Genomic DNA, 13,534 nt, shown 5'->3' with positions numbered 1-13,534 from the left:
AAACACAATGGGAGACCCAACAAGTGGGGAACAGAGGTGGCTCAGGCAATTGGGCACCTCCCTCCCACATGGGAGGTCCCAGGTTCAACTCCCAGTGCCTTCTAAAAAGAAGATGAGCACACAACGAATAGACACAGAGAGCAGACAGTGAACACAAACATGGGAGGGGAGGGTAGAAATAAATAAATAAAATAAATCTTTTAAAAAACTCTCAGCTGGCCATTTTTCTCTTTCAGTATCCTAATTATATCATACTACCATCTTTTACCACCATGGTTTCTGATGAGAAATCCATACTAATTCTTACTGGGTGTCCCTTGTATGTGATGGTTTGCTTCTTCTTTGCTGCACTCAGAATTTTCTCTTTATATTTGGTGTTTAACATTCTGAATAGTATGTGTCTTGGGGTAGGTCAATTAGGATTTATTCTGATTGAAGTATACTGTGCTCTTAAACATGTAAATTCATTTCTTTCATGAGAGTTGGGAAATTTTCAGCCATTATTTCCTCAGAAACTCTTTCTGCCCTTTTTGCCTTCTCATCTCCTTCTGGAACTCCCATGGCAAAATTTTTTTGCTCTTCATGCTATCATTCAACTCCCTGACCCCCTGCTCAGTTTTTTCCATTCTTTTCTCTCTCTTCAATTTCAGTTGTTCTGTTTTCTCTATCATTTATTCTTTCTTCTATCATTTTGAGTCTGCTGTTGTATGTCTCTAATGTGTTTTTTATCACACCTATTGCATCTTTCATTCTCATGAGCTGTTATTTTTCTATTCAGGTTTTCAAGTATCTTCCTTGTGCCCACTCAGTGTCTTCTTAACGTCCTTTATCTCTTTAGCCATTGTAGCAGTTTGATATTATTGATGAATTCCAAAAAGAAATATTGGATTATGTTTGTAAACTGATCTTTTCCTCTGGGCGTATTAGATTATATTGGATTCAGAGGTTTACTTGATTAAGTAATCAGGTAAACCTCTTGTGCCAGTAGAGCACTGAGGGGTGGGGTGGGGACTTACAGATACAAGACATGACAAGGGACAGAGTTGGAGGGTTTTTGATGTTGCAGTTTTGATGTTAGAGTTTGATGCTGAAGTCTTCAGCTGGAACCCTAGGAAGTAAGCTCACAGAGGAAACAGAAGCAAGCCCCAGGAAGAGAGAAACACTGAGCCCAAGAAGAAACAAGCTCTGAGAAGAGAGGAACCCTGAACCCAGAGAGAAGCAAGACCGTGGGAAGAGGAACCCAGGAAGCCTGAACCCTAGCAGACGTCAGCAGTCATCTTGCTCCAACACATGAAAATAGACTTTGGTGAGGGAAGCAATCTGTGCTTTATGGCCTGGTATCTGTAAGCTCCTACGCCAAATAAATACCCCTAATAAAAGCATCAGTACCCCCTTGGCTCACTAATACAGCCACATTGTCTTTCAACTCATTAATTTGGTTTGGGAAATTTGTATGAATCTCATTTATGAGTTGTATCAAATCCTTTGTCTCATCTGGGGCTTTGATAAATTCCTTTGCTTGGGCTATTTCTTCCATTTTCTTAGTGTGGTGTATAATTTTTTGCCAATGTCTAGGTATCTGGTTATGATGGTGAGTGTACTCTGATGCCAAATTTCTCTCTCTTTTTTAGGAATTTAGTGCTGATAGGCTGTGTTACTGCTGTTCTTTCATTTTTGGTTCAACCTGTTCTATGTCTTTAGGATCGTCCCTATCCCTGTTACTGGGTCCCTGGGCCCTGGACCTAGTAATGGGTTGCTGACCCACTTCCAAGGGCCTTGGGGAGGGAGTTGTACAGGCCAGAAAAGGCTTCTCTTACTTACTTTTACTTTCCTCACATGCACTTCCTTGCTTGGTCAGCAGATAGAGATCTTCGTCAGGCCCCTCAATGCAAAGCCTGGTTTGAGTGTTTTCGCTGCTACCAGGACCTGACCAATGTGACAGAAGGTCCTGGCTGGAGGCTAAGAGCCTTTGCAATTCAAGCTTTTTCAGAGGCTGTTCTCCAACCTTTGGTGGCAGCCCTTTCCCTAGGTAGGGAATAAACCTGCTCCCCTCTATGTCCTCAAAAACCAGTCCTAGTCAGTAGGGAGGGTGATTGAGAGGGTCAGATCTCTTTAGTCCTATGCCAGCTCTCAGGGCAAACAGAGGTATGGCCCCATCCAGCCTGGAAATTCTCTTGAGAAACAGCAGACTAAGTTTGCAGGCCAAAAGCTGAATCAGCCGTAGACTACATCCATCTCTCCCCTCTTTCTTGGGGATGTGAATACCTGCAGCCCCCTTTTTCCATAGCACCAGGCCCGAAGTGTGAGAATTCAAAATTTTCTGCTCAGTAGGGTGGGGGAGGAGCGCTGGCAGCTGCAGCTGCTGCTTCCACTAACAGTATTATCACTGAGATTCTCTTTCTGTGCCCCTCTCTTTTCTGGGCATTGTCCAGCCTTCCCCTGGTGTCCTGAACCACAGAACAGTTTCTTCCAGGCCGTTTCTTCCTGTCCTCCAGCTGTTTTTCTGGGAGAGGTGATAGTCTCCCATATCCTTATAATCTGCCATCTTCCCAAAAATCTAAAGCTTTAAATTTTCATTGCAATTTCAAATTAAGGTTTTCTTAGCAATAGGGAGACAAAAAGTTGTTATAGATTGGAATATTATGGAGACTAAAGGATGCTAAAAATATGGTATTTTTTTATTTCTACACAAAGAGCACTGGTTCAAGTTCCTGTTTCTTTCACTGATTCTGTTTCCTCTGAGCTAGTGCTGCAGGATTAGCTATGGGTGTGCATGAGCAAAAACCCAGTGGACAAAATCTCCCCATTCTGTGAATGCACGAGCCCAATGTTCTAGGCAATGAGCCCAGCTTGCTTTAAATCTTTGTTATTTGAGCAATGTCCCAGATTCTCCCTTGAGATGTGCAATTTACCCATTTTTATTAATCTGAATATGGACTTCTCTGATTCTTGGTCATGTCCAGCTACACTTTTTTTGTTGTTTTAAACAGGTTGTTCCTTTCTCTGTGCTGACCTTCAAAGGTTTTGACATATGAATTAGAAGGCAAAACTTTACAAGGTTAGCTTTTAATAATTCAGCTTATTATTTTAATATGAATAACAATTTCATACTTGTTATGCTAATTCAGAAATGAGACAAAGTTTTAAAATGTTTTATCAAAGGCTTTTGTTTTGTTCTTTTCCTAATCATTCTAAGATGGACCTAGAAATTTGACAGTAACACTTGTTTCCTACCTTTCCTTCATTTCCCACATTCAACTGATCAACAAGTACGATCAATCACACCCCAGAAATTCTCAAATCTGTCCCCTCCTCACCATTTCACTACCATTGCCAAAATTCAGGCCCTCATCACCTCTTGCCCTGAACCACTTGCAACAAGTTCTCAAGGAGCCTCTTGTCTCTTCAACCTACTTAAACCTATCACCCACACCACCGTCACACTTATGGTTCTAAGACAAAGGTCTAATGATTCCAGCAGCATGGTTCAAAACTTTCTATAGCTCCACAGCCTACAAATAAGAAAAAAAAAAGCCCAACCACCTTCATGCCTTGGTTGGAGAGACAGAACATAAAAGTCACTTAAAATTGTTTATAAATGCAAGTTTCCTTAATTCAATAGCTCTTCAATCCCACCGCACATGAGAAAACCTAGAATGCTTTAAAGAATACTCATACCTGGGACTCAATCTGGAAAAATGTGATTTAATTGATCAGAAATGAGACTTGTACTTCAGTTTTCAAAAAAAACGTCCCGCAGACAATACTAATGAGTAGCCAGAGATGAGAACTATGATGTAAAAGATGGCTAAGAGCTACTTCTGCTTCCAGACAACATAAATAAGTAAAAAAATTGTACAAAGTATATGAAATGATGGTTTTTAGACACAGAACTGAAGGCAGAGAAAATTCCAGAAATCTGCAGGGTATCTATCTTCAGTATTTAGCTGCATACAATTTAGTGAGAAAAGCATTGAAACTGTGGTAAGAATGGTAAGAACCATAAGAGAGAATCAGAGGGAACAATCCTCTTGGTTCAAATAAGGCTGGAAATAGTTTGTTTCCTCATTAACCAAAGTGGAAATATCTCATAATTTACAGGGTATTGAGTACTCAGAGGGGTATCACCTCAGTAGTAGAGAAAATTAACCCTATACAAAATACTTCTTTTGCGTTTCCTAACAAAGCTTAAAAACAAGACCCAAAAGATCAAATTGTTTCCAAGTAACTTAACTATGTTCCAGAATAAAGTCCAAGAATATTTAAAGTAATACAAAATACCTAGTACCCAAGGGTTAAATGTTTAAGTGTAGCATCTAATCAAATATTACCAGGCATGCAAAGAAGCAGGAAAACACTTTCCGGAATGAAGAGAAAACCAATCACTAGAAACCTACTCAGAATTGACACAGGTGTTATATTAAAACAGTTACTATAACATTCCATATGTGCAAAAAGGTAAAAAAAAAAAAAAAAAAAAAAAAGATGATCATGTTAAAGACGTGGAAGTTGATTTTAAAAAGACAAAAACAAAATTTATGGAGATGAAAAATACAGTGCCTGAGAAGAAAGATACACTGGGTAGAATTAATGGTGGATTAAACACTGGAGAAAAAAAGGTTGATGAACTTGAAGATATAGCAATAAGAACTATCCAAAATAAAATAAAGAGAAAAAAGATTGAAAATAAAAGAACAGAGCATCAGGGAGATATGGGCCAAATTCAACTGATATATGTAATTGGAGTTCCCAAAGGAAAGAAGATAGAAGGAGGTTACAGGGAAGCGGACTTGGACCAATGGCTAGGGTATCTGCCTACCACATGGGAGGCCCGCAGTTCAAACTCCAGGCCTCCTTGACCCGTGTGGAGCTGGCCCATGCGCAGCGCTGATGCATGCAAGGAGTGCCCAGCCATGCAGGGGTGTCCCCCGTGTAGGGGAGCCCCACATGCAAGGAGTGTGCCCCGTAAGGAGAGCCACCAGCACAAAAGAAAGTGCAGCCTGCCCAAGAATGGTGCTGCACACACAGAGAGCTGACACAACAAGATGACACAACAAAAAGAAACACAGATTCCCAGTGCCACTGATAAGGACAGAAGCAGTCACAGAAGAACACATAGCGAATGGACACAGAGAGGAGACAACTGGGGATGGGGGGAGCAGGGAAGGGGAGAGAAATAAATAAATAATAAATCTTTAAAAAAAAAGGAGGTTACAATTTTTTAAAAAGAATAGTGGCTGAAAATGGTCCAACTTTGATTAAAAAAACTATTAACATGCAGAGCCAATAAGCTCAACAAACCTAAAGCACAAGTATCATGAAGATAACTACACCAAAGTACATTATAATCGAATTGCTTGAGACTGGTGATAAAAGGAAAATTTGAAAAGCATTTAGGAAGAAAAGACATTTGAACAGAGAAACAAGGAAAGACAGAAGACTTCTCATTTAAAAAGCCTGCAAGCTAAAAGACAGTGAGAAAAAAAAACACAATGCTGGGAAGCGGATATGGCTCAACCAGTTGGGTGCCCACCTACCATATGGGAGGTCCCAGGTTTGGTCCCGGTGCCTCCTAAAAGATGATGAGCAGACGTCACCTCCCACCACAATAAGCTAGATGCTGCCTTCTGCCGCAAAGAGCTAAGCACTGCCTCCCACCTCAACAAGCTAGATACCACAAGCCAGCAGATGCTGCAGTCCATAGGGAGCAGCTATGACTCAGGCCATTGGGCACTCACCTCCCATGCAGGAGATCCCGGGTTCAGTTCCCGGTCCCTCCTGGAGAAGGTAAGCAATGAGCAGACAGACAAAAGAACCATCTGGGAGAAGGGGAATAAATAAAGAAAAATACAGTAAATTAATAAATCTTAAAAAAAACACACAATGGAGAAACATCTTCAAAGCACTGAAAGAAACAACAAACAAACAAAAATGGTCAACAGCTTTCCCAGGAGACATTCTTCTCTTTTTTCCCAACAGTTAATCTTTACTGTACTTACTCCATACCATGGTCAAATGAGCAGTCTAGAATAATAGATTCTGAGCTAAGGGTTGTTTGATATCCAGAGTTGTAATGGCTGCACAGTAGTTGCTCAACAAATAACACAGAATTAAATTGAATATGGTAATGTGCAGAGCTGCTTTTTTCCATTCTTTAGTTGACTGGAAGTCAGAAACTTGGCTACTAAAAACACCAATCCCCAAGCATAAACCTCTAATTCTAATAATTCTCTAATACTATATAGTTCATATAGCTATGTTTAAAAGGTATCCTGCACATTCCTGGTGAGTTGATCTTTAAGTGAAGTTCAGAGATGTACCAACCTCAGTGAAATTCCTCAAACTGGTTCATCTAGGAATTCCTGAGTTTTTAAAAACATTTGACAGCTCATCATTACATATAGTTATAGATGTAGTGTGTCAGATGAATAACCACTAAGGAAATAATGAAAGTTTGTTACCTATTTTAACAATTAAACTACAATTTAGAGAACTGAATGCTAACCATACTAAATTTTTGTCACCAAAAGTAAGAAAATTCATACCCTTATAATAAGAAGTCATGACACATTTTAAATTTTGCAAGAGTAAGACTTCTTTCCAGACCAAAAGGATTCACCTCAGTAGTAGTTAAGAAGCCTTGAAATTATAACTATATCTTCAAATTAAATTTCTATGTTCCAGTCTTTTTAAAAAAATTCCAAAGTAGTCTATGAAAAATATTCAACACTCCATTAATACATGTGTCTAAAGAAAAGTAATTATGTTTGAACTAAAATTTCATTTTATATAAAATCAAATAATGAATACTTCCTTTATTATGTTTTTCTTAATAGAAACATTATTCCTTTAAGCACAGTTAACTGAATATCTTTGACTCAGTTTTGTCAAATCAACAGTGGATAGTTTATGTGAATAGACTTAAGTTTCATACTTTACAAATAAAGCAGTGTCCTGAACACAGACTACAGATCCAATGAGTATTTAGTTCTGTAATTCCTTTAACCCAAATCCTGATTTTATGCATAGAAAACAAGAGAAATTAAGTAATTTTTCTGAGATCCCAATTAGTTAAAGGCAGCTTGGAGAATAAAACCATGTTTGCCTTGTCATTTGATTTATGAGTAGTAGCTTCCCATGAAAGAATAGACTAAAAATGCTATGACAAGGAAATGCTCATTGAGAAGAAGCCAGCAATGCAATCTGTCTCTTCTCCAGAAAAACCAATTTATGGCAGATTTTCATCCTGCTGCTTCTACATGAAGAAAATTGGGGCCTAATCTGTCTGGTGTTCCAAGCCAAAGGAGAGGAAGGGAGTGGGTTAGGTGGAGCTTGTCGTGCATGGCCTCAGATCCTGACAACAGGCAGATCTCCAGCTCTGCGAGCGAAAGAGGTTGCTGAGGAAGAAAGAGCCATAATCAACCCCCGCCCTGCTGTCTGTATCTAAGAAAAATACCAAAAAAAGTATATGGTGCAAAAGAAGGCAGTGAGTGCTTTTTACTGTGCAGTCTTGCACATTTCCTGGTTTTTTATCTTCTCTTCTCGTCCCAGATGCTTCCATGCTGGCATGCCCTCTGAATTATATGTTCATCTCTCCTTTCGCGGGCCCAACAGTCCTAGGCTTCACCCTCATTTCCAGCAACTAAGAGGGTGTCTACACATCAACGAAAGACTCTGAGATAGAGACCAGGTTTCCAAGCCTTAGTCCTGTACAACCCAGAGCCATACCTTTTTTTCTAGGCACCTTCCCACTGTCCTCCTCCCTTCCGTCCCTGCCACAGGCCCCATCACCAATCCCGTCCTCCAACCTTTGCCAAGCAATCGTCCCTGGGCGCCAACCCCTCGCCAGCGGCCAGGTCTCGGCCTCCCGGCCGCCCTCGGCGCGGTTCTCCCGCCCAGCGCCCCACACGCCGCCACCCCGGCGCGGTCCGCTGTCTCCCGGTTTCCAGCGCCAGGAGCGGGCGCTGCTCTCACCTAACCCAGGGTACGGCCGCCGCGGCTGCCTCTTCCTCCTCGGCCGCCGCCGCCCAGCTCCCGGTCGGCTCCGAGCGCCGCCGTTCCCGGCTGCAGGACAGTCTGGGGGACCGTGGGGCTCGCGCCGCGTCCCCGGGGCAGTAAGGCGCCTGGTGCGCGCAGCGGGTCGCACGGCAGCAGCAGCCGCAGTTACTTCGGCGGCGGCAGCAGGACCCGCCGTCTATACTCTTCATGGATTTCCCAGGACTGGCCACCCCAGGCCTATTTTCAGTCCTGCTTGGTTTCCTACGGCCTTCCAGGACTGCCCGGGCGCATCGTCTAGCAGTGCGCGAGCATCCACGCCGGTTGCCACCGTAGTGGTGGAGACCTGGACCAACCCAGCCAGCTCCGCCGCTGCCTCCGCCACCTGCTCCGCCCAGATTGCTTGCGTCCTGTTCCCACAAATGCCCGCCGCTGCCCGTTTGCCCTTTACTGCCTCCCCATTCTCTCCCCACCCACTGCCCGAATCTGGAGATCTCTTCCTTCCCAGACGCCTCTCTTTTTTTTCCCTTCCTATCTGCTCCAATGTCATGGTCCTCAATTTCCAATCTCAGGTTTCTTTTCTCACACCCTCTCTCCATATTTTCCCGGTTTTTGTGTTCCTTCTCCCTCCAGATAAGTCATCCTCTTACGGTTAGCCATATTTTTCTGTCATTCTCTGAGAATTGATACTTTTCCAGATTGTTACCCAGGTTCTTGTCTACCTCCTTACCCCTTTCCTCCTTCGTCTAAGCTCTCCTTTTCGTTTCAATTATCCCTTAAGTTATTGTCAACTACTTTCCTAAACAACTCCAATTTTCTTTTCAGCTGAGACTTTCTCATTGTCATTTTCCATGAAGAAGGTGTAGTAAAGTATATGGTTTGTTACCTACCACCAAGTCAAGAGAGTGTTTTCATCTTAAAAAAAAAAAAAATTATGGGACTGTGAAATGGTGCAGCCTTTGTGAAAAACAGTTAGGTGTCCCTCAGGAAGCTAAATATAGAACTGCCATATGATCTGGCAATCCCAATACTGGGAAAACATTCAAAAGAACTGAAAGGAAGGACAAGAACAGGTATTTATACAACTATGTTCATAATGGCAATATTCACAATTGCTAAAAGATGGAAATAACCTAAACGCTCATCAAACCGTGATTGAGTAAACAAAATGTGCTATGTATACATATGATGGAATACTGTTCAGCTGTAAGAAGAAAGGAACTGGGGAAGCACATGACAATATGGATCAAATTGAGGATATTGAGTGAAATAAGCCAGACACAAAAGGATGAATATTATATGGTCTCATTGTTATGAACTAAATACAATGAGTAAACTTATGGAGTTAAAGTATAGGTTAACTATACTTTAGAAGAGTATAGTGAAAGTATAACTATACTTTAGGAGACAGAATGTGGGTTAAGAAGGGGGAGTTGATACTGAAGGTATGCAGAATGTTTAATAAGGTCAATTGTAAATATGTGGAAATATACAGAATTGATATAAAAGTGATTGGGCTGAAAAGGTAGTCTAGGTAGGTTAATATTAATTGTTGAAAGACAGCTAGAGGATAAACTAGGGACTGCATAACATAGTGGTTTTGGTGGTAGATGAGGATTGTGGTTAATAATATAAATAAAAGAATGTTCCTCTGTTACAAGGTGTTAAGAATATGGCAATACATAGGAAAAATACAACTAATGTAACTTATAGACTACAGTTAACACTAATATTGTAATATTTCCATAGCAAAGGCAAAGAAGGTACTATATCAATGCTAAAGGTCAAAAAAAGAATATGGAATTTAGTTTTATGAGATATGACTATGATCAAGCATTTTTCTCTTCATTTTCTTCATTAACAAGGAGACCTTCAACATGTCGTTTAACCAATCTGTGCTCATTTATTTTTCTGGAGAAACCATTGAGTTTGTTTTAGAATTAAAAAGATAGGTGTGTCTGGACATGATTTTTTTTTAAGTAATGCTTCCATAATTTGTTAAGATGCCTTGTTTGATATTTTATTTTTTGAAGTTGAAATAAAGCTTATTTTTTTAAAATAAAACGAATACAAACGTATTTTTAGAATAAAGAATGATTATGCCCATGCGTGCATAGACTCTGGAAAATTACACAAGAGGATGTCAACAACTTGGTCTTCCTGAGAGGGTAGCTGGGTGGCTGGGGCATGGGCTGGGCTGGGGCAGAGGTTGGGGCATAGGATGGAAAGGAGACATTTTCAGCAGATACAATTTTGTGATTTTTTAATTTTTGAGCTGTATAAAAGTATTGCCTATACTCAAAAAAATTACATTTTTTAAAATTCTTAGACACTGGTTTGGCGACAGAAAGAAATTTAAGAATTCCTAACTGTGCCCCTTATTTAAAAATAAGTAAGTAAATAAATAAATAAATAGGTCAAATAAATCCTCCTCCAAGTTTTCATGCTGAAAACTGTTTTCTTATGTGCCATATATGTCCTCTAAGAATGGGTACTAGGGAATATCCAACAAAACAAAATGATTTTACTATACTATTCTATACAGTACAGGGTCTGCAAAGGAGCAAGATTTACCTTTGTAGTTGGGTACCATTGATTAATAGACAATAGCCATTATTGTTGATTGATTCAGTTTGAGCAAAGCTGAACTTATCCTTCCTCTCAAATTGGCTGCTCAGTCCTATTTTGTTTTGGTTTTTATTAACTCCCAGCATTACTCATCCATTCAGCTTCCCAAGTCTCAAACCTTGAAATTATCAGAGACGAATCTCTCTCACTCATCTACCACATCCAGTCTTTAATTCTACTTTTTACTATATCTTTAATGTTCCCTCCCATATTGATTCCAACTGCCTCTATTCAGGCCCATCTCCAGACTTTCCTCTCCACTGCTGCCAAAGACATTTCTAAAACACCCAACTGCATAAAATCATTGCGTGGCTCCTTGTGAGGCTGGTTAGTACAGGGAAATGAGGAGAAGATCTAATGACATGGTCAAAAAAAGTCCTAATTTTGATTTAATAAAGTAAAAGTGAAACCTCTGAGTCTAATACAATCTAATATGCCCAGAGTAACAGATCAGTTTACAAACACAATTGACTATCTCTTTTTGGAATTCATAAACAATACCAAACTGCCACAGGAGTTATGAACCAGGCTAGTGAAACACTAGAGACTTGCTTTCCCAGTCTCTCTCTAGGGTTAATGGTAATGCAGCATGTTGGCTGTGTGAAGGGCATACCAAGTGGCGCAGTGATTACCAGAGTACTCTGAGTAGAATTTAAGCGAATACAACTGGCATTATGACCTGCTCCCATGGAGAGATAAGAGGTATAGTATTACAAACCTGGAGCTTAGATCTATTAATTGCACTCAAAGAGGAACTTGTACATTGATTAGTATTAAGCACTGTACCTATATGCCTGATGATTATGATAATATCTTTTCTATTCTAGGTCATACGCAGAGGGATATCGAACATGTTAAAAGTCCTGCTAAACTTAATTCATTTTCTAAGTAGTTAATGAACAGCCTATATGATAAAGGAATAGCTCTCTTAAGTACTGTCTTTATTTTGCTTGCCATATGCTGGTCTTGATGTTGCGTATACTGTCTGTGAGTTTATGTCTAGGGCAGTATCTCTCTTCATACCTCTCCTAGCTGTCCTAAGCATAACCACTGCTGAGAAAACTGGGGTTGGCAGTTTATACCTGTATTAGTCAGCCAAAGGGGTACTGATGCAAAATACAGAAATTGGTTCGTTTTTATAAAGGGTGTTTATTTGGGATAGAAGTTTATAGTTACCGGGCCATAAAGTATAAGTTATGTCCCTCACCAAAGTTTGTTGTCACATGTTGAAGTAAGATGGCTGCCAACATCTGCAAGGGTTCAGGCTTCCTCTTCCTCTCAATGCTCCATTGTCCCAGTTTCTTCCAATATTAGCTGGAGGCTAGGATAAGTCTTGTCTCTCTCCTGGGACTTGTTCTTCTCTGGGCTCAGCTGCAGCTGTGGGCTATTAGGCTCATCTTTCTTCCCAGGGCCTCTGCTGTGTCTACGGAGCCGTCTCTATTCCTCTGTGTTTTTCTCCTGTGTGTTTACTTCCTAGGGCTCCACCTCAAAACTCTCCAGTCTCCTTCTCCATGTCTTTACTTCCCCAAGCTCCACATCAAAACTCTCACCTCCATTCTCTGTGGTGCAGTGCCTGCCCACCAAGGAAATGGGGATGCAACATCCTACTGAGGTGGCCAATCAAAGCCTTAATCATTTTTTCCTTCTCCCCCTCCCCCCCGCCCCCGTTGTCTGCTCTCTGTGTCCATTCGCTGTGTGTTCTTCTGTGTCCGCTTGTATTCTTGTCAGTGGCACCAGGAATCTGTGTCTCTTTTTGTTGCGTCATCTTGCTGCGTTCTCTCTCTGTGAGCAGCACCATTCCTCAGCAGGCTGCACTTTTTTCGTGCAGGGCGGCTCTCCTTACAGGGCACACTCCTTGCGCATGGGGCTCCCCTACACAGGGGACACTCCTGTGTGGCATGGCACTCCTTGCACGCATCAGCACTGCACATGGGCCAGCTCACCGCACAGGTCAGGTGGCCCTAGGTTTGAACCCTAAACCTCCAATGTGGTAGGTGGACACCCTATCAGTTGAGTCAAATCCACTTTTGATCATTATTTAATCAAGTAAAAGTGAAACAACTGGGCACAATTACCTGGTTGAGTTGACACAATAGTCTAACCATCACAGAGACCATGCAATATTTGTTATTTTGTATTTGGCCTATTTCACTTACCATAATGTCTTCAAGATTCATCCATGTTATCATATTTGTCCCAATTTCATTTCTTCTTACTGTAGCACAGTATTCAATCATATACCACAATTTGTTTATCCATTCATTGTTCGATGGGTACTTAGGTTGTTTCCATCTATTAGCAATTGTGAATAATGCCACTATGAATATCAACATGCAGATATCTGTTCATGTCACAGTTTTCAGTTCTTCTGGATGTATTCCTAGTACAGGAATTGCTGGATCATATAACAATTCTATATTTAGCTTCCTGAGGAGTCACCAAACTGTCCTCCACAGAGGCTGCACCATTTTACAATCCCACCAACTGTGAAGGAGTGTTCCTATTTCTCCACATCCTCTCCAACACTTACTGCTTTCTGTTTCTTTAAGAATGATCATTCTATGTCGTGAGAGATGATATCTCATTGTTATTTTGATGTGCATTTCCCTAATCGCTAGTGATATTGAACATTTTTTCATGTGCTTTTGGCCATTTGTATTTCCTCTTTGGAGAAATGTCTATTTAAGTCTTTTGCCCATTTTTAAATTGGATTGATTGCTCTTTTATTGTTGAGTTGCATGATCTCTTTATTTAGAATGGAAATCAAATCCTTATCTGATATGCAGTTTCCAAATATTTTCTTCTATTGAGTGGGCTGTCTTTTCACCCTCTTCATGAATTCCTTTAAATCACAAAAGTGTTTAAGTTTGAGGAGGTACCATTTATCCATGTTTTTTTTTCATTGCTTGTG

The 13,534-nt window shown here is 40.7% G+C and overlaps 1 protein-coding gene across 14 annotated transcripts in view; it reads right to left on the bottom strand.

Moving 5' to 3' along the window:
• Positions 1–8,766, bottom strand: part of PDE4DIP (phosphodiesterase 4D interacting protein) — a 233,367-nt gene extending 224,601 nt beyond the window's left edge. For all 14 annotated transcript variants that reach the window (XM_012518040.4, XM_023583509.3, XM_023583515.3 and 11 more), the window contains exon 1: positions 7,975–8,766. In XM_012518040.4, coding sequence (XP_012373494.2) covers positions 7,975–8,594 — 620 coding nt within the window. In that variant the 5' untranslated portion in view covers positions 8,595–8,766. The remainder of the gene's footprint in view (positions 1–7,974) is intronic.
• Between the last annotated feature and the right edge of the window lie 4,768 nt (positions 8,767–13,534).

This window comes from Dasypus novemcinctus, chromosome 13, assembly GCF_030445035.2.
Source record: "Dasypus novemcinctus isolate mDasNov1 chromosome 13, mDasNov1.1.hap2, whole genome shotgun sequence".
Lineage (NCBI taxonomy): Eukaryota > Metazoa > Chordata > Mammalia > Cingulata > Dasypodidae > Dasypus > Dasypus novemcinctus.
The sequence above is the reverse complement of the archived record's forward strand: the minus strand, read 5'-3'. Positions and strand labels throughout refer to the sequence as shown.